General features: G+C 50.3%; 1 protein-coding gene across 1 annotated transcript in view; it reads left to right on the plus strand.

The window, feature by feature from the left end:
• LOC139245573 (uncharacterized abhydrolase domain-containing protein DDB_G0269086-like) overlaps positions 1-18,277 on the plus strand; it is a 51,423-nt gene extending 33,146 nt beyond the window's left edge. The window contains exon 5 of the mRNA XM_070871188.1: positions 18,075-18,277. Within this exon, the coding sequence (XP_070727289.1) occupies positions 18,075-18,277 (203 nt within the window). The remainder of the gene's footprint in view (positions 1-18,074) is intronic.
• Positions 18,278-20,891: the final 2,614 nt, after the last annotated feature.

Here is a 20,891-nt window from a genome sequence, read left to right on the forward strand (position 1 = left end):
TCTTCCTGCATCTAACCTGTCCAATCCCGACAGAATTTTATATGTTTCTATGAGATCTCCTCTCATTCTTCTAAGTGAATATAAGTCTAGCCGATCCAGTCTTTCTTCATATGTCAGTCCTGCCATCCCGGGAATCAGTCTGGTGAACCTTCGCTGCACTCCCTCAATAGCAAGAATGTCCTTCCTCAGATTAGGAGACCAAAACTGAACACAATATTCCAGGTGAGGCCTCACCAAGGCCCTGTACAACTGCAGCAAGACCTCCCTGCTCCTATACTCAAATTCTCTCGGTATGAAGGCCAACAGCCACTGTCTGTCCCACCTGTGACAGAGACTGTAATTCCCGAATTGGACTGTTCAGTCACCTGAGAACTCACTTTTAGAGTGGAAGCAAGACTTCCTCGATTCCGAGGGACTGCCCAGGATGATGATGATGGTAATGGTTCTTCCTTAGATACGGAGACCAAAACTGTGCACTCCAGGTGTGGTCTCACCAAGGCCCTGTACAATTGTCGCAACACTGCCTTACTCTTATACTCATTGTAATAAAGGCATTTGTCTTCCTTATTGCTGTACCTGTATGATAACTTTCTGTGTTACTTGCACGAGGATACCCAATTAGTTTTGGTCTCCTTACCTAAGGAAGGATATACTCACCATAGAGGGAGTGCAGCGAAGGTTCATCAGACTGATTCCTGGGATGGCAGGACTGTGGTATGAGGAGAGATTGGGTCGACTAGGCCTGTATTCACTGGAGTTTAGAAGAATGAGAGGGGATCTGATTGAAAGGTATAAAATTCTGACGGGGTTGGACAGACTGGATGTGGGGAGGATGTTTCCCCGGGGGCTGGGAAGTCTAGAACAAGGGGTCACACAGTCTCAGGATACGGGGTAGGAAATTTAGGAGCGAGATGAGGAGAAATGTTTTCACTCAGAGGGTGGTGAACCTGTGGAATTCTCTACCACAGGAGGCTGTGGAGGCCAAGTCACTGAATATATTTAAGAGGGAGACAGATAGATTTCTAGACACAAAAGGCATCAAGGGGTATGGGGAGAAAGCGGGAATATGGTGTTGAGATAGAGGATCAGCCATGATCATATTGAATGGTGGTGCAGGCTCGAAGGGCCGAATGACCTACTCCTGCTCCTATTTTCTATGTTTCTATAAGAAAGGTTGAGGAGGTTGGGCCTCTACTCATTGGAGTTTAGAAGAATGAGAGGTGATCTTATCGAAACGTAGAAGATTATGAGGGGGCTCGACAAGGTGGATGCAGAGAGGATGTTTCCACTGATGGGGGAGACTAGAACTAGGGGGCATGGTCTTAGAATAAGGGGCCACCCATTTAAAACTGAGATGAGGAGAAATTTCTTCTCTCAGAGGGTTGTAAATCTGAGGAATTCACTGCCCCAGAGAGCTGTGGAAGCTGGGACATTGAATATATTTAAGACAGAGATAGACAGTTTGGTTAAGAAGGTATACGGAATGCTTGCCTTTATTAACCGAGGCATAGAATACAAGAGCAGGAGGGTTATGCTTGAACTGTATACAACACTGGTTAGGCCACAGCTGGAGTACTGCGTTGTGTTCTGGTCACCACATTACAGGAAGGATATGATTGCACTGGAGAGGGTGCAGAGGAGATTTACCAGGATGTTGCGGGGACTGGAGAATTTTGGCGACGAGGAAAGATTAGATAGGCTGGGGTTGTTTTCCTGGGAACAGAGGAGGCTGAGGGGAGATTTAATTGAGGTGTATAAAATGATGAGGGGCCTGGATAGAGTGGATAGGAAGGACCTATTTCCCCTTAGCAGAGGGGTCAACAACCAGGGGACATAGATTTAAAGTAATTGGGGGGAGGTTTAGAGGGGATTTGAGGGAAAAACGTCTTCACCCAGAGGGTGGTGGGGGTCTGGAACTCACGGCCTGAAAGGGTGGTAGAGGCAGAAACCCTCACCACATTTAAAAAGTACTTGGATGTAAGAAGATAAGAAATATGAGCAGGAGTAGGCCATACGGCCCCTCGAGCCTGCTCCGCCATTTAATACGATTGTGGCTGATCCGATCATGGACTCAGCTCCACTTCCCTGCCCGCCCCCTTATCCCCTTATCGGTTAAGAAACTGTCTATTTCTGTCTTAAATATATTCAATGTCCCGGCTTCCACAGCTCTCTGAGGCAGCGAATTCCACAGATTTACAACCCTCTGAGAGAAGAAACTCCTCCTCATCTCAGTTTTAAATGGGCGGCCCCTTATTCTAAGACCATGCCCCCTAGTTCTAGTCTCCCCCATCAGTGGAAACATCCTCTCTGCATCCACCTTGTCAAGCCCCCTCATAATCTTATACGTTTCCAGAAGATCACCTCTCATTCTTCTGAACTCCAATGAGTAGAGGCCCAACCTCCTCAACCTTTCCTCATAAGTCAACCCTCTCATCCCCGGAATCAACCGAGTGAACCTTCTCTGAACTGCCTCCAAAGCAAGTATATCCTTTCGTAAATATGGAAACCAAAACTGCACGCAGTACTCCAGGTGTGGCCTCACCAATACCCTGTATAACTGTAGCAAGTCTTCCCTGCTTTTATACTGCATCCCCTTTGCAATAAAGGCCAAGATTTCATTGGCCTTCCTGATCACTTGCTGTACCTCCATACTATCCTTTTGTGATTCATGCACAAGAACCCAGTAGTCATCTCAGTTTTAAATGGGCGGCCCCTTATTCTAAGATTATGGCCCCTGGTTCTAGTCTCCCCCCTCAGTCGAAACAAAATCTCTGCATCCACTTGAAGTGCTACGGACTACGGACCGAGACCTGGGAAGTGGGATTAGGCTGGGTAGCTCTTGGTCGACCAGCGCGGACACGATGGGCCGAATGGCCTCCTACCGTGCTGTAAATTTCTATGGGCCCGAGTTTGGTCAAACTTAAGTCCTGGCCAAGTACTGTCGGTCGGACCCCGCTAAGATCCTGACGGTACTTTGGGCAGAAGTTTGGAGGGAAATCGCCCGTTGGAAAAAATGGGCCTTACATACCGATTCTGGGCAGCAGAGAGGCGGGTAGGCTAAATTCTAGGTGGCAAATGCGATTCTCGGCAAAGTAATGGTGAGGATAGAGACGGGCCCAGGGAGGCGAGAACGGGGCAATAAAATATTTCCAAAACATGTCAAAAAAAAATCCCACTACAAACCCTTCAGGGGACCCAGCGACCAAAATCCCTGCAGATGACATAAAGAAATCAAATGCACTGTCCTTTTCTTGCAGGCCTCCATCGTTACCGTTCGGTCTCTTCTGCTGGAGCGTAATACCGCCCAGACCAATCTCCCTCAGTACTGCCCCTCCGACAGTGCAGCGCTCCCTCAGTACTGCCCCTCCGACAGTGCAGCGCTCCCTCAGTACTGCCCCTCCGACAGTACGGCACTCCCTCAGTACTGCCCCTCCGACAGTGCGGCGCTCCCTCAGTACTGCCCCTCCGACAGCGCGGCGCTCCCTCAGTACTGCCCCTCCGACAGCGCGGCGCTCCCTCAGTACTGCCCCTCCGACAGTGCGGCGCTCCCTCAGTACTGCCCCTCCGACAGCGCGGCGCTCCCTCAGTACTGCCCCTCCGACAGTGCGGCGCTCCCTCAGTACTGCCCCTCTGACAGTGCGGCGCTCCCTCAGTACTGCCCCTCCGACAGTGCGGCGCTCCCTCAGTACTGCCCCTCCGACAGTGCGGCACTCCCTCAGTACTGCCCCTCCGACAGTGCGGCGCTCCCTCAGTACTGCCCCTCCGACAGTGCGGCACTCCCTCAGTACTGCCCCTCCGACAGCGCGGCGCTCCCTCAGTACTGCCCCTCCGACAGTGCGGCGCTCCCTCAGTACTGCCCCTCCGACAGTGCGGCGCTCCCTCAGTACTGCCCCTCCGACAGTGCGGCACTCCCTCAGTACTGCCCCTCCGACAGTGCAGCGCTCCCTCAGTACTGCCCCTCCGACAGTGCGGCACTCTCTCAGTACTGCCCCTCCGACAGTGCGGCGCTCCCTCAGTACCGCCCCTCCGACAGTGCGGCACTCCCTCAGTACTGCCCCTCCGACAGTGCGGCGCTCCCTCAGTACTGCCCCTCCCACAGTGCAGCACTCCCTCAGTACTGCCCCTCCGACAGTGCAGTATTGGCGTCTGTTGTCTTGCCTTGTAGCGTGTGATGTCTGGATTGTGCTGATTTGATTTGTGACTGACTTACATCCGACACAAGGCTTTGATATCGATGATAATGTATCGGAGAGCGGAATATAAAACAGTTACATCTCAGGAACAGGCCATTGGGCCCAGCAGGTCCGTGCCAGGGTTTATGTTCCACACCAGCCTTCTCCGACCCCTCTACATCTCACCCCATCAACATATCCTTCGACTACTTTTTCTCTCGTGTGTTTATGTAGCCTGCCCTTAAATGTAAATGCCTGTGATAACGAGTTCCACATTCTTCTGAGGTGCCTCTAGCAAAGACACCTTGCATTGAAATAACTCCTTTAATGCGGTATAATGTCCCAAAGACCTTCCCAGGAGCAATTATCCTGCAAAGTTTGATACCGAGCCGCATAAGGACATATTAGGTTCAGGTGCCTCAAAGCTCGGTCAAAGAGGGAGGTTTTAAGGAGGGTCTTGAAGGAGGAGGGAGAGGTAGAGAGGTGGAGAGGTTTAGGGAGGGAGTTCCAGAGCTTGGGACCCAGGCAACAGAAGGCACGGCCACCGATGGTGGAGCGATTATAATCAGGGATGCTCAAGAGGGCAGAATTAGAGGAGCGCAGACATCTCGGGGGGTTGTGGGGCTGGAGGAGGTTACAGAGATAGGGAGGGTTGTAGGGGCTGGAGGGGGTTACAGAGATAGGGAGGGGTGTAGGGGCTGGAGGGGGCTACTGAGATAGGGAGGGGTGTAGGGGCTGGAGGGGAGTTGCAGAGATAGGGAGGGGTGTAGGGGCTGGAGGGGGTTACAGAGATAGGGAGGGGTGTAGGGGCTGGAGGAGGTTACAGAGATAGGGAGGGGTGTAGGGGCTGGAGGAGGTTACAGAGATAGGGAGGGGTGTAGGGACTGGAGGAGGTTACAGAGCTAGGGAGGGGTGTAGGGGCTGGAGGGCGTTACAGAGATAGGGAGGGGTGTAGGGGCTGGAGGGGGTTACAGAGATAGGGAGGGGTGTAGGGGCTGGAGGGGGTTACAGAGATAGGGAGGGTTGTAGGAGCTAGAGGGGGTTACAGAGATAGGGAGGGGTGTAGGGGCTGGAGGAGGTTACAGAGATAGGGAGGGGTGTAGGGGCTGGAGGAGGTTACAGAGATAGGGAGGGGTGTAGGGGCTGGAGGGGGTTACAGAGATAGGGAGGGGTATAGGGGCTGGAGGAGGTTACAGAGATAGGGAGGGGTGTAGGGGCTGGAGGAGGTTACAGAGATAGGGAGGGGTGTAGGGGCTGGAGGAGGTTACAGAGATAGGGAGGGGTGTAGGGGCTGGAGGAGGTTACAGAGATAGGGAAGGGTGTAGGGGCTGGAGGAGGTTACAGAGATAGGGAGGGGTGTAGGGGCTGGAGGAGGTTACAGAGATAGGGAGGGGTGTAGGGGCTGGAGGAGGTTACAGAGATAGGGAGGTGTGTAGGAGCTGTAGGGATTTAGAAATGAGGAGGAGAATTTTTAAATTGAGGTTTTGCTTAACCCAGAACAAATGTAGGTCAGCGAGCAGAGAGGGGGCTGTGGGTGAAAGGGGCTTGGTGTGAGCTAGCATATGGGGTGCAGAGTTTTGGATGAGCTCATTTTTATGAAGGGTGAAAGATTGTAAAGATATATTTAAAATAGGAATACAGGAACATGGGGAGGCCCATTCAATCCCTCGAGCCTGTTACACAGGAACAGGAGGAGGCCCATTCAGCCCCTCGAGCCTGTTACACAGGAACAGGAGGAGGCCCATTCAGCCCCTCGAGCCTGTTACACAGGAACAGGAGGAGGCCCATTCAGTCCCTCGAGCCTGTTACACAGGAACAGGAGGAGGCCCATTCAGCCCCTCGAGCCTGTTACACAGGAACAGGAGGAGGCCCATTCAGCCCCTCGAGCCTGTTACACAGGAACAGGAGGAGGCCCATTCAGCCCCTCGAGCCTGTTCCACAGGAACAGGAGGAGGCCCATTCAGCCCCTCGAGCCTGTTACACAGGAACAGGAGGAGGCCCATTCAGCCCCTCGAGCCTATTGAATTCGGTCATGGCTCATCTGTATCTTAACCCCATCTACCCGCCTTGGTTCCGTATCCCTTACGCAACAAAAATCTATCATTCACAGTTTTTAAATTTTCAATTGAGCCCCCACCCTCAACATCTCTTTATCGGGGAGATAGTTCCAGATTTCCATTATCATACAGGGCCTTGGTGAGACCACACCTGGTGTATTGTGTACAGTTTTGGTCTCCTTACCTAAGGAAGGATATACTTGCCATAGAGGGAGTGCAGCGAAGGTTCACCAGACTGATTCCTGGGATGGGGGGATTGTCCAATTGGGAGAGATTGAGCAGACTAGGCCGATATTCTCTGGAGTTTAGAAGAATGAGAGGGGATCTCATTGAAACATTCTTACAGGGGCTTGACAGGGTAGATGCAGGGAGGATGTTTCCCCCGGGCTGGGGAGTCTAGAACCACAGTATCAGGATAAGGGGTCGGCCATTTAGGACTGAGAGGAGGAGAAATTTCTTCACTCAGAGGGTGGTGAGTCTTTGGAATTCTCTGCCGCAGAGGGCTGTGGAGGCTCAGTCTTATTCAAGACAGACATCAGTAGATTTTTGGGAACTAAGGGAATCGAGAGATATGGGGACAGTGCAGGAAAGTGGAGCTGAGTTCGAACATCTGCCATGATCTAATTGAATGGCGGAGCAGGCTCGAGGGGATGAATGGCTGACTCCTGCTCCTAATTCTTATGTTCTTATGTTCTACCCTTTGTGTGAAGAAGTTTTTCTGATATCACCCATGAATGACCTGACTTTAATTTCACAGTTCACCATCATAGTCAGTCCCTCGGAATCGAGGAAGACTTGCTTCCACTCTTAACATGAGTTCTCAGGTGGCTGAACAGTCCAATACAGGAACCACAGTCCCTGTCACAGGTGGGACAGATAGACGTTGAGGGAAGGGGAGGGTGGGACTGGTTTGCCGCACGCTCCTTCCGCTGCCTGCGCTTGGTTACTGCACGCTCTCGGCGACGAGACTCGAGGTGCTCAGCGCCCTCCCGGATGCACTCCCTCCACTCCGGGCGGACTGGTCTTTGGCCCAGGGATTCCCAGGTGTCGGTGGGGATGTTGCACTTTATCAGGGAGGCTTTGAGGGTGTCCCTTGTAATGTTTCCTCTGCCCACCTTTGGCTCGCTTGCCCGTGAAGGAGTTCCGAGTAAGGCGCTTGCTTTGCGTGTCAATAAACGGGAATAAATGGGTCCTTTTCAGAATGGCAGACAGCGACTAGTGGGGTTCTGCAAGGTTCAGTGTTGGGTCCCCAGCTATTTACAATATACATTATTGATTTAAACATATAAAATTCTGACGGGTTTAGACAGGTTAGATGCAGGAAGATTGTTCCCGATGTTGGGGAAGTCCAGAACCAGGAGTCACAGTCTAAGGATAAGGGGTAAGCTATTTAGGACCGAGATGAGGAGAAACTCCTTCACTCAGAGAATTGTGAACCTGTGGAATTCTCTACCACAGAAAGTTGTTGAGGCCAGTTCGTTAGATATATTCAAAAGGGAGTTAGATATGGCCCTTACAGCTAAAGGGATCAAGGGGTATGGAGAGAAAGCAGGAATGGGGTACTGAAGTTGCATGTTCAGCCATGATCTTATTGAATGGTGGTGCAGGCTCGAAGGGCTGAATGGCCTACTCCTGCACTTATTTTCTATGTTTCTAATGATGTCCACAATGATTGCAGTGTAATATAAGTAGCTGTGTATAATATAAGGTGAATTAAAGTATTGCTTCATATCAGTCAGAGTGTTTAACAGTGCGGAGTGATTGAGTGTGTAATGGAAAGTAATTTATCTTATCCTGTCCTACCCTCTACTGGTACAACTATAGTACAGCATCTCAATTTTATACATTAGCATCCTCGACATTACTATACATTAGTACACTGACTGGTGTCTCTCAGTCCCCTCTCCCTCAGGGAGATATCTGTACACTGACTGGTGTCTCTCAGTCCCCTCTCGCTCAGGGAGATATCTGTACACTGACTGGTGTCCCTCAGTCCCCTCTCCCTCAGGGAGATATCTGTACACTGACTGGTGTCTCTCAGTCCTCTCTCCCTCAGGGAGATATCTATACACTGACTGATGTCTCTCAGTCCCTCTCCCTCAGGGAGATATCTGTACACTGACTGGTGTCTCTCAGTCCCTATCCCTCAGGGAGATATCTGTACACTGACTGGTGTCTCTCAGTCCCTCTCTCTCAGGGAGATAGATATCTGTACACTGACTGGTGTCTCTCAGTCCCCTCTCCCTCAGGGAGATATCTGTACACTGACTGGTGTCTCTCAGTCCCCTCTCTCTCGGGGAGATATCTGTACACTGATTGGTGTCTCTCAGTCCCTCTCCCTCAGGGGGATATCTGTACAGACTGGTATCTCTCAGTCCCCTCTCCCTCAGGGAGATATCTATACACTGACTGGTGTCTCTCAGTCCCTCTCCCTCAGGGAGATATCTGTACACTGACTGGTGTCTCTCAGTCTCCTCTCCCTCAGGGAGATATCTGTACACAGACTGGTGTCTCTCAGTCCCCTCTCCCTCAGGGTGATATCTGTACACTGACTGGTGTCTCTCAGTCCCCTCTCCCTCAGGGAGATATCTGTACATTGACTGGTGTCTCTCAGTCCCCTCTCCCTCAGGGAGATATCTGTACACAGACTGGTGTCTCTCAGTCCCTCCACCTCAGGGAGATATCTGTACACTGACTGGTGTCTCTCAGTCCCCTCTCCCTCAGGGAGATATCTGTACACTGACTGGTGTCTCTCAGTCCCTCCACCTCAGGGAGATATCTGTACACTGACTGGTGTCTCTCAGTCCCCTCTCCCTCAGCGAGATATCTGTACACTGACTGGTGTCTCTCAGTCCCTCTCCCTCAGGGAGATATCTGTACACTGACTGGTGTCTCTCAGTACCCTCTCCCTCAGGGAGATATCTGTACACTGACTGGTGTCTCTCAGTCCCCTCTCCCTCAGGGAGATATCTGTACACTGACTGATGTCTCTCAGTCCCCTCTCCCTCAGGGAGATATCTGTACACTGACTGGTGTCTCTCAGTCACCTCTCCCTCAGGGAGATAACTGTACGCTGACTGGTGTCTCTCAGTCCCTCTCCCTCAGGGAGATATCTGTACACTGACTGGTGTCTCGCAGTCCCTCTCCATCAGGGAGATATCTGTACACTGACTGGTGTCTCTCAGTCCCCTCTCCCTCAGGGAGATATCTGTACACTGACTGGTGTCTCTCAGTCCCTCTCCCTCAGGGAGATATCTGTACACTGACTGGTGTCTCTCAGTCCCTCTCCCTCAGGGAGATATCTGTACACAGACTGGTGTCTCTCAGTCCCCTCTCCCTCAGGGAGATATCTGTACACTGACTGGTGTCTCTCAGTCCCTCTCCCTCAGGGTGATATCTGTACACTGACTGGTGTCTCTCAGTCCCTCTCCCTCAGGGAGATATCTGTACATTGACTGGTGTCTCTCAGTCCCCTCTGCCTCAGGGTGATATCTGTACACTGACTGGTGTCTCTCAGTCCCTCTCCCTCAGGGAGATATCTGTACACTGACTGGTGTCTCTCAGTCCCTCTCCCTCAGGGAGATATCTGTACATTGACTGGTGTCTCTCAGTCCCTCTCCCTCAGGGAGATATCTGTACACTGACTGGTGTCTCTCAGTCCCCTCTCTCCCTCAGGGAGATATCTGTACACTGACTGGTGTCTCTCAGTCCCCTCTCCCTCAGGGAGATATCTGTACACTGACTGGTGTCTCTCAGTCTCTCCCTCAGGGAGATATCTGTACACTGACTGGTGTCTCTCAGTCCCCGTCAGATGGTAAGCTCAATCGGTTGTGAACTTGGTTTCTTTATTCGGGGGAGCGAGTCAATCAATAATGAACCAGAAGGCATTGGAGAGGCTGTGGGGGGCGACAGAGAACAGCGACCCAAGCTGATCCCGATTCAGGCAAAGCTGGGCACCTACACCAAGGAACTGATACAAGTTATTGGTAGTGCGGACATAAGAGCATCCCATGAGGGAGCGGTGCGCGATTTACCGCTGTGGATTGTTTCAGGCGATGGGCCAACGCTGCTTGGTCGAAGGTGGACGGGGAAGATTCGATGGAACTGGGAAGACCTCTGCGTATCTTCTCCGGTGAACAATGTCTCCCCTTGCTCAAAGGCTGAACACACCCCCACCTTCAGCTGAACCAGGCATCGAAGTGCAGATCCATTTGCAGATCCCCGAGGCACAGGCCGCTCCTCACGACCACAGGGAAGTAAAGATCCACTGTGCGATGCACGTGTGGGTTTGGATCCCAGCCGCGTCGTCAATTTGTTACGCTCAGGATAACTCCACAAGGCTTTTGACAAGGTCCCACACGAGAGTTAAAATCAAAGCACATGGTACTGGGGGTAATGTACTGACGTGGAGAGAGAACTGGTTGGCAGACAGGAAGCAGAGAGTCGGGATAAACGGGTCCTTTTCAGAATGGCAGGCAGTGACTAGTGGGGTGCCGCAGGGCTCAGTGCTGGGACCCCAGCTATTTACAATATACATTAATGATTTAGACGAAGGAATTGAGTGTAATATCTCCAAGTTTGCAAATGACACGAAGCTGGGTGGCGGTGTGAGCTGTGAGGGGGATGCTAAGAGGCTGCAGGGTGACTTGGACCTGTTAGGTGAAACATAGAAACATAGAAAATAGGTGCAGGAGTAGGCCATTCGGCCCTTCGAGCCTGCACCACCATTCAATAAGATCATGGCTGATCATTCCCACAGTAGCCCTTTCCTGCTTTCTCTCCATACCCCTTGATCCCTTTAGCCGTAAGGGCCACATCTAACTCCCTCTTGAATATATCCAATGAACTGGCCTCAACAACTCTCTGTGGTAGAGAATTCCACAGGTCAACAACTCTCTGAGTGAAGAAGTTTCTCATCATCTCGGTCCTAAATGGCTTCCCCCTTATCCTTAGAAACATAGAAATAGAAACATAGAAAATAGGTGCAGGAGTAGGCCATTCGGCCCTTCTAGCCTGCACCACCATTCAATGAGTTCATGGCTGAACATGCAACTTCAGTCCCCCATTCCTGCTTTCTCGCCATACCCCTTGATCCCCCTAGTAGTAAGGACTTCATCTAACTCCTTTTTGAATATATTTAGTGAATTGGCCTCAACAACTTTCTGTGGTAGAGAATTCCACAGGTTCACCACTCTCTGGGTGAAGAAATTCCTCCTCATCTCGGTCCTAAATGGCTTCCCCCTTATCCTTAGACTGTGTCCCCTGGTTCTGGACTTCCCCAACATTGGGAACATTCTTCCTGCATCTAACCTGTCTAACCCCGTCAGAATTTTAAACGTTTCTATGAGGTCCCCTCTCATTCTTCTGAACTCCAGTGAATACAAGCCCAGTTGATCCAGTCTTTCTTGATAGGTCAGTCCCGCCATCCCGGGAATCAGTCTGGTGAACCTTCGCTGCACTCCCTCAATAGTAAGAATGTCCTTCCTCAGATTAGGAGACCAAAACTGTACACAATATTCCAGATGAGGCCTCACCAAGGCCCTGTACAACTGCAGTAAGACCTCCTTGCTCCTATATTTAAATCCCCTAGCTATGAAGGCCAACATACCATTTGCCTTCTTCACCGCCTGCTGTACCTGCATGCCAACTTTCAATGACTGATGTACCATGACACCCAGGTCTCGTTGCACCTCCCCTTTTCCTAACCTGCCGCCATTCAGATAATATTCTGCCTTCGTATTTTTGCCACCATAGTGGATAACCTCACATTTATCCACATTATACTGCATCTGCCATGTATTTGCTCACTCACCTAACCTGTCCAAGTCACTCTGCAGCCTCTTAGCGTCCCCCTCACAGCTCACACTGCCACCCATCTTAGTGTCATCTGCAAACTTGGAGATATTACACTCAATTCCTTCATCTAACTCATTAATGTATATTGTAAATAGCTGGGGTCCCAGCACTGAGCCCTGCGGCACTCCACTCGTCACTGCCTGCCATTCTGAAAAGACCTGTTTATCCCGACTCTCTGCTTCCTGTCTGCTAACCAGTTCTCTATCCACGTCAGTACATTACCCCCAATACCATGTGCTTTAATTTTGCACCAATCTCTTGTGTGGGACCTTGTCAAAAACCTCTTGAAAGTCCAAATACATTACATCCACTGGTTCTCCCTTGTCCACTCTACTAGTTACATCCTCAGAAAATTCCAGAAGATTTGTCAAGCATGATTTCCCTTTCATAAATCCATGTTGACTTGGACCGATCCTGTCACTGCTTTCCAAATGCGCTGCTATTTCATCCTTAATAATTGATTCCGACATTTTCCCCACGACTGATGTCAGGCTAACCGGTCTATAATTACCCATTTTCTCTCTCCCTCCTTTTTTAAATAGTGGTGTTACATTACCTACCCTCCAGTCCATAGGAGCTGATCCAGAGTCGATAGACTGTTGGAAAATGATCACCAATGCATCCACTATTTCTAGGGCCACTTCCTTAAGTACTCTGGGATGCAGACTATCAGGCCCCGGGGATTTATCGGCCTTCAGTCCCATCAATTTCCCTAACACAAATTCCCGCTTTATAAGGATATCCTTCCGTTCCTCCTTCTCACTAGACCCTCGGTCCCCTAGTATATCCGGAAGGTTATTTGCGCCTTCCTTCGTGAAAACAGAACCAAAGTATTTGTTTAACTGGTCCGCCATTTCTTTGTTCCCCATTATAAATTCACCTGAATCTGACTGCAAGGGACCTACGTTTGTTTTTACTAATCTTTTTCTCTTCACATATAGAAGCTTTTGCAGCCAGTTTTTATGTTCCTGGCAAGCTTCCTCTCATACTCTATTTCCCCCCTCTGAATTAAACCCTTTATCCTCCTCTGCTGTATTACAAAATTCTCCCAGTCCTTAGGTTTGCTACTTTTTCTGGCTAATTTATATGCCTCTTCCTGGGATTTAACACTATCCTTAATTTCCCTTGTTAACCACGGTTGAGCCACCTTCCCAGTTTTATTTTTACTCCAGGCAAGGATGTACAATTGTTGAAGTTCATCCATGTGATCTTTAAATGTTCGCCATTGCCTATCCACCATCAACCCTTTAAGTATCACTCGCCAGTCTATTCTAGATAATTCACGTCTCATACCATTGAAGTTACCTTTCCCCATGTCCAGGACCCTAGTCTCTGAATTAACTGTGTCACTCTCCATCTTAATAAAGAATTCTACCATATTAAGGTCACTCTTCCCCAAGGGGCCTCGCACAACAAGATTGTTAATTAGTCCTTTCTCATTACACATCACCCAGTCTAGGATGGCCAGCTCTCTAGTTGGTTCTTCGATATATTGGTCTAGAAAACCATCCCTAATACACTCCAGGAAATCCTCCTCCACCGCATTGCTACCAGTTTGGTTAGCCCAGTCAATATGTAGATTAATGTCGCCCATGATAACTGCTGTACCTTTATTGCACGCATCTCTAATTTCTTGTTTGCTGCTGTCCCCAGCCTCACTACTACTGTTTGGTGGTCTGTACACAACTCCCACTAGCGTTTTCTGCCCCTTGGTATTCCGTAGCTCCACCCATACCGATTCCACATCATCCAGGCTAATTTCCTCTTTAAACAGCAACGCCACCCCACCTCCTTTTTCTCTCTGTCTATCCTTCCTAAATGTTGAATACCCCTGGATGTTGAGTTCCCAGCCTTGGTCACCCTGGAGCCATGTCTCCGTGATGCCAATTACATCATATCCGTTAACTGCTATCTACACAGTTAATTCATCCACCTTATTCCGAATACTCCTCGCATTGAGGCACAGAGCCTTCAGGCTTTTCTTTTTAACACCTTTTGCCCCTTTGGGATTTTACTGTAATGTGGCCCTTTTTGCCTTGGGTTTCTCTGCCCTCCACTTTTACTTTTCTTCTTTCTATCTTTTGCTTCTGCCCGCATTCTACTTCCCTCTGTCTCCCTGCAGGGGTTCCCATCCCCCTGCCATATTAGTTTAACCCCTCCCCAACAGCACTAGCAAACACTCCCACTAGGACATTGGTTCCGGTCCTGCCCAGGTGCAGACCGTCCGGTTTGTACTGGTCCCACCTCCCCCAGAACCGGTTCCAATGTCCCAGGAATTTGAATCCCTCCCTTCTGCACCACTGCTCAAGCCACGTATTCATCTGAGCTATCCTGCGATTCCTACTCTGACTAGCACGTGGCACTGGTAGCAATCCTGAGATTACTACTTTTGAGGTCCTGCTTTTTAATTTAGCTCCTGGCTCCCTAAATTCGTCTCGTAGGACCTAATCCCAACTTTTTTACCTATATTGTTGGTACCTATATGCACCACGACAACTGGCTGTTCACCCTCCCCCTTCAGAATGTCCTGCACCCGCTCCGAGACATCCTTGACCCTTGCACCAGGGAGGCAACATACCATCCTGGAGTCTCGGTTGCGGCCGCAGAAATGTCTATCTATTCCCCTTACAATCGAATCCCCTATCACTATCGCTCTCCCACTCTTTTTCCTGCCCTCCTGTGCAGCAGAGCCAGCCACAGTGCCATGAACTTGGCTGCTGCTGCCCTCCCCTGATGAGTCATCCCCCCTCAACAGTACCCAAAGCAGTGTATCTGTTTTGCAAGGGGATGACCGCAGGGGACCCCTGCACTACCTTCCTTCCACTGATCTTCCTGTTGGTCACCCATCCCCTATCTGGCTGTGTACCTTTAACCTGCGGTAAGACCAACTCGCTAAACGTGCTATTCATGTCATTCTCAGCATCGTGGATGCTCCAGAGTGAATCGACCCACAGCTCCAGTGCCGCAATGCGGTCTGTCAGGAGCTGCAGCCGGATACACTTCCCGCATATAAGTGAATGGGCAAATGCATGGCAGATGCTGTATAATGTGGATAAATGTGAGGTTATCCACTTTGGTGGCAAAAACAGGAAGGCAGAATATTATCTGAATGGTGACAGATTAGGAAAAGGGGAGGTGCAACGAGACCTGGGTGTCATGGTACATCAGTCATTGAAAGTTGCCATGCAGGTACAGCAGGCGGTGAAGAAGGCAAATGGCATGTTGGCCTTCATAGCGAGAGGATTTGAGTATAGGAGCAGGGAGGTCTTACTGCAGTTGTACAGGGCCTTGGTGAGACCTCACCTGGAATATTGTGTTCAGTTTTGGTCTCCTAATCTGAGGACGGACATTCTTGCTATTGAGGGAGTGCAGCGAAGGTTCACCAGACTAATTCCCGGGATGACTGGACTGACATATGAGGAAAAACTGGATCGACTAAGCTTATATTCAACGGAATTTAGAAGAATGAGAGGGGATCTCACAGAAACATATAAAATTCTGACGGGATTGGACAGTTTAGATGCAGGAAGAATGTTTCCGATGTTGGGGAAGTCCAGAACCAGGGGACACAGTCTTAAGATAAGGGGCAAGCCATTTAGGACCGAGATGAGGAGAAACTTCTTCACCCAGAGAGTGGTGAACCTGTGGAATTCTCTACCGCAGAAAGTTGTTGAGGCCAGTTCGTTGGATATATTCAAGAGGGAGTTAGATGTGGCCCTTACGGCTAAAGGGATCAAGGGGTATGGAGAGAAAGCAGGAATGGGGTACTGAAGTTGCATGATCAGCCATGATCATATTGACTGGTGGTGCAGGCTCGAAGGGCCGAATGGCCTACTCTTGCACCTATGTTCTATGTTTCTAATGTTTCCACAAGACTGTATTGTAAGCTCAAACTGTTGTGACCTTGGTCTCTTTATTGAGACTCCAGAGTGAGGAAGCAGCATGATGAATCGCCTTTTATACCTGTTTGCCCCAGGGTGCACATGTGACCCTTAGATCTCCCACAGGTCCGCCCCCTAGTGGCAAGTCTTACATATTGGTGAGGTTTACATACATACATAACACCCGTGTGGTGGCTGGTGTGTAACGGCCACCACACGTTAAATAAATCCACGCACAGGCATCTTCCACCCTTCAATATGTAGTTCGGGAAGGTTAGGGGAATTTGACCAGAATGGTCCCGGGGATGAGTGACGTGGAGAGATGGGAGATGCTGGGATTGTTCTCCTTAGAGCAGAGAAACATAGAAACATCGAAAATAGGAGCAGGAACAGGCCATTCGGCCCTTCGAGCCTGCACCGCCATTCAATATGATCATGGCTGACCCTCTATCTCAACACCATGTTCCCGCTTTCTCCCCATACCCCTTGATGCCTTTTGTGTCTAGAAATCTATCTGTCTCCCTCTTAAATATATTCAGTGACTTGGCCTCCACAGCCTTCTGTGGTAGAGAATTTCACAGGTTCACCACCCTCTGAGTGAAAACATTTCTCCTCATCTCGGTCCTGAATTTAAGAGAATGTTAATTTAAGAGGAGATTTGATAGAGATGTCCAAAGTCAGAAAAAAAAAGACCAGGCTCTCGTTAATCCTCCCAGACACGCATGAAATTGTTGAGGCTAAGCGTCAAAAGCTAACTGAGTACCAGGACCGAAATTCGAGGGGGAGGTGGAATGAGATAGGGGACAAAGTGTTTGTGCTAAACTATGGCAGGGGTCCCAAATGGCTTGCAGGGACAGTAATAGGCAAGGAAGGAAACAGGCTACTGGTTGTACAAATGGACAATGGCCAAACCTGCCGGAGGCATGTAGACCAAGTAAAAAGTAGATTCACTGATACCACTGAAGAACCAGAGGCAGACTACAATGTGGAACTCACACCACACCTGGTGGACAGACAGGTGGAACAGCCTGAGGAAAGGGCAGTCTCAACAGACAGCCCAGGCGAGATACCAGCAATCACACCGAAAGAAAAACAGGCACCAAGGCAAACAACTGAACCACAATTAAGACGCTCCACGCGAGAGTGCAGACCACCTGAGAGACTGAATCTGTAGAGGCAATAAGACCTTGGGGGAGGGTGATGTCATGTATCTCACATTATTGTATATGACTGTAACTTACCATGTCATACATGACTGTAACTGGATATGACCTGTAACAATAAGCATACCTTACCACCAGGGGTGCACTTGCAGGAGACACTCCATACCTGTCCCACTGAGGTATATAAAGGGAGATCTCAGGCAAGTGCAGCACTAGAGAGCTGGAATTAAAGGTGCAGGTCCTGAGTAACCTTGACTTCAGCATTTGTCTCGTGTAAGTCAGTACATTAGAGTCAGGACTTAACAATAGGCAGACCCTGGGAATCGCGGAAGACTTGCTTCCACTCCTGGTGAGACCTTAGGTGGCTGAACAGTCCAATACGGGAACCACAGTCTCTGTCACAGGTGGGACAGACAGACGTTGAGGGAAGGGGAGGGTGGGACAGATAGACGTTGAGGGAAGGGGAGGGTGGGACAGACAGACGTTGAGGGAAGGGGAGGGTGGGACAGATAGACGTTGAGGGAAGGGGAAGGTGGGACAGACAGACGTTGAGGGAAGGGGAGGGTGGGACAGATAGACGTTGAGGGAAGGGGAGGGTGGGACAGACAGATGTTGAGGGAAGGGGAGGGTGGGACTGGTTTGCCGCACGCTCCTTCCGCTGCCTGCGCTTGGTCTCTGCACGCTCTCGGCGACGAGACTCGAGGTGCTCAGCGCCCTCCCGGATGCACTTCCTCCACTCCGGGCGGGACTGGTCTTTGGCCCGGGGACTCCCAGGTGTGGGTGGGGATGTTGCACTTTATCAGGGAGGCTTTGAGGGGTGTGTCCCTTGTAACGTTTCCTCTGCCCGCCTTTGGCTCGCTTGCCGCGAAGACATTTTGTCAGGGGTAAGGTACCGCTGGAGCTGGCTTTCCCTAACCCCCTCCTCTGCCAATCACGCCTCCCCAGAGGGCTGTGTCTTTGCCGACCCTGGCGTTGAAGTCACCTGGGAGGATCAGTTTGCCGCCCGCGGGGACGCGGGACAGGGATGTTTCACGGTTGGAAGAAAAACCCTCTTGGGTCTCATCCGTTGCATCGAGTGTTGGGGCGTGCGCACTGATGACTGTGGCGCATTGGTTCCGGGATCGAGTGAGTCGAAGAAGAAGTCATGAGGTGTTCGTTAACCCCGTAGGGGGAAGTCTTTGTGAGGCGGCCGACCAGCTCAGTTTAGACGGTGAAGCCGACTCTGTGAAAGCGGCGTTCTTCCTCTGGTTTTCCTTTCCGCCGTGTTCCTCGAGCTGGCCTTCCCTCTGCCTGCCGAGATTCGCTTAGGGAACTTGGGAAAACGTTTCAAACTTCGGGAGAAACTTTTAAACAACTTGGAGAAACATTTAAACATAGAAACATAGAAAATAGGTGCAGGAGTAGGCCATTCGGCCCTTCGAGCCTGCACCACCATTCAATAAGATCATGGCTGATCATTCACCTCAGTACCCCTTTCCTGCTGTCTCTCCGTACCCCTTGATCTCTTTCGCCGTAAGGGCCACATCTAACTCCCTCTTGAATATATCTAACGAACTGGCCTCAACAACTCTCTGTGGTAGAGAATTCCGCAGGTTTACAATTCTCTGAGTGAAGAAGTTTCTCATCTTGGTCCTAAATGGCTTACCCCTTATCCTTAGACTGTGTGACCCCTGGTTCTGGACTTCCCCAACATCGGGATCATTCTTCCTGCATCTAACCTGTCCAATCCCGTCAGAATTTTATATGTTTCTATGAGATTCCCTCTCATTCTTCTAAATTCCAGTATATATAAGCCCAGTTGATCCAGTCTTTCTTCATATGTCAGTCCTGCCATCCCGGGAATCAGTCTGGTGAACCTTCGCTGCACTCCATCAATAGCAAGAACGTCCTTCCTCAGATTAGGAGACCGAAACTGAACACAATATTCCAGGTGAGGCCTCACCAAGGCCCTGTACAACTACAGTAAGACCTCCCTGCTCCTCTACTCAAATCCCGTAGCTATGAAGGCCAACATACCATTTGCCTTCTTCACCGCCTGCTGTACCTGCATGCCAACTTTCAATGACTGATGTACCATGACACCCAGGTCTCGTTGCACCTCCCCTTTTCCTAATCTGTCACCATTCAGTTAATAATCTGCCTTCCTGTTTTTGCCCCCAAAGTGGATAACCTCACATTTATCCACATTACACTGCATCTGCCATGCATTTGCCCACTCACCTAACCTGTCCAAGTCACCCTGCAGCCTCTTAGCATCCTCCTCACAGCTCACACCGCCACCCAGCTTAGTGTCATCTGAAAACTTGGTGAAACTTTTAAATAACTGGGGAAAACTGATCAAAATCTCGAGGGCTCTGGACAGAGTTGATCGAGAGAAACTGTTCCCATTGGTGGAGGGGTCGGGACACGGATTGAAGGCGATTGGCAGAAGAACCAAAGGCGACACGAGGGGAAATGTTATTTTACGCGGCGAGTGGTTAGGATCTGGAACGCGCTGCCTGAGAGGGCGATGGAGGCAGACTCAATCCCGCCTTTCAAAAGGGGAGTTGGATAAGTACCGGAAGGAAATAAATTGGTAGGGCTCCGGGGAAAGGACGGAGGGAGTGGGACTGGCTGAGGATCGGCACGGGCTCGATGGGCCGAATGGCTTCCTGTGCTGTAATCATTCGTGATTCTCATAAATATCTCAGGAGACAATAAATGTTGCCAGGACTGGAGAATTTTAGCGACGGGGGAACGATTGGATAGGCTGGGGTTGTTTTCTTTGGAACAGAGGAGGCTGAGGGAAGACCTGATTGAGGTGTATACAATGATGAGGGGCCTGGATAGAGTGGATAGGACGGACCTGTTTCCCTTGGCAGAGGGGTCAACAACCAGGGGGCATAGATTTAAAGTAATTGGGGGAAGGTTTAGAGGGGATTTGAGGGGAAATGTCTTCACCCAGAGGGTGGTGGGGGTCTGGAACTCACGGCCTGAAAGGGTGGTAGAGGCAGAAACCCTCACCACGTTTAAAAAGTACTTGGATGTGCACTTGAAATGTCGTATCCTACAGGGCTACGGACCGAGAGCTGGAAAGTGGGATTAGGCTGGGTCGCTCTTGGTCGGCCCGTGTGGACACGATGGGCCGAAATGGCCTCCTTCCGTGCTGTAAAGTTTTATGATTCTATGATCCACTCTCGGCCAATAACATGGAAACATAGAAACATAGAAAATAGGTGCAGGAGCAGGCCATTCGGCCCTTCGAGCCTGCACCACCATTCAATAAGATCATGGCTGATCATTCCCTCAGTACCTCTTTCCTGCTTTCTCTCCATACCCCTTGATCCCTTTGGCCGTAAGGGCCACATCTAACTCCCTTTTGAATATATCCAACGAACTGGCCCCAACAGGTTCACAATTCCACAGGTGGTCGCGAAAGGCGCCATTTAAATGCAAGTCTTATCTTTGGACCGTCAGGGACACGATGGGCTGAAATGGCTTCCTTCAGCGCAGCACAGTTTTTCTATGATTCTGCGGAATGAATAACTATCCTGATGAATTGTTTGATTTAAATTTTTTTTAAATAGGTTGCGGTCGGGACAGTTGTGGCTTTAAGAGATTTTCAGGTCGGAGACACTAAAGGGGTGCAGGCTTGGCTTTAAGAGGAGGGGCGGCGGGGGAGGGAGCGCACTGCTTTGTGGTGCGTCACAAGAGGGAGCCACGTGACGAAGGCCGCTTTGCCCCTCATCCGGGTCCCGGGCGTGCGGGGCGCAAGGTGCGAGC

The sequence above is a fragment of the Pristiophorus japonicus genome, unplaced genomic scaffold, assembly GCF_044704955.1.
Source record: "Pristiophorus japonicus isolate sPriJap1 unplaced genomic scaffold, sPriJap1.hap1 HAP1_SCAFFOLD_223, whole genome shotgun sequence".
Classification (NCBI taxonomy): domain Eukaryota; kingdom Metazoa; phylum Chordata; class Chondrichthyes; family Pristiophoridae; genus Pristiophorus; species Pristiophorus japonicus.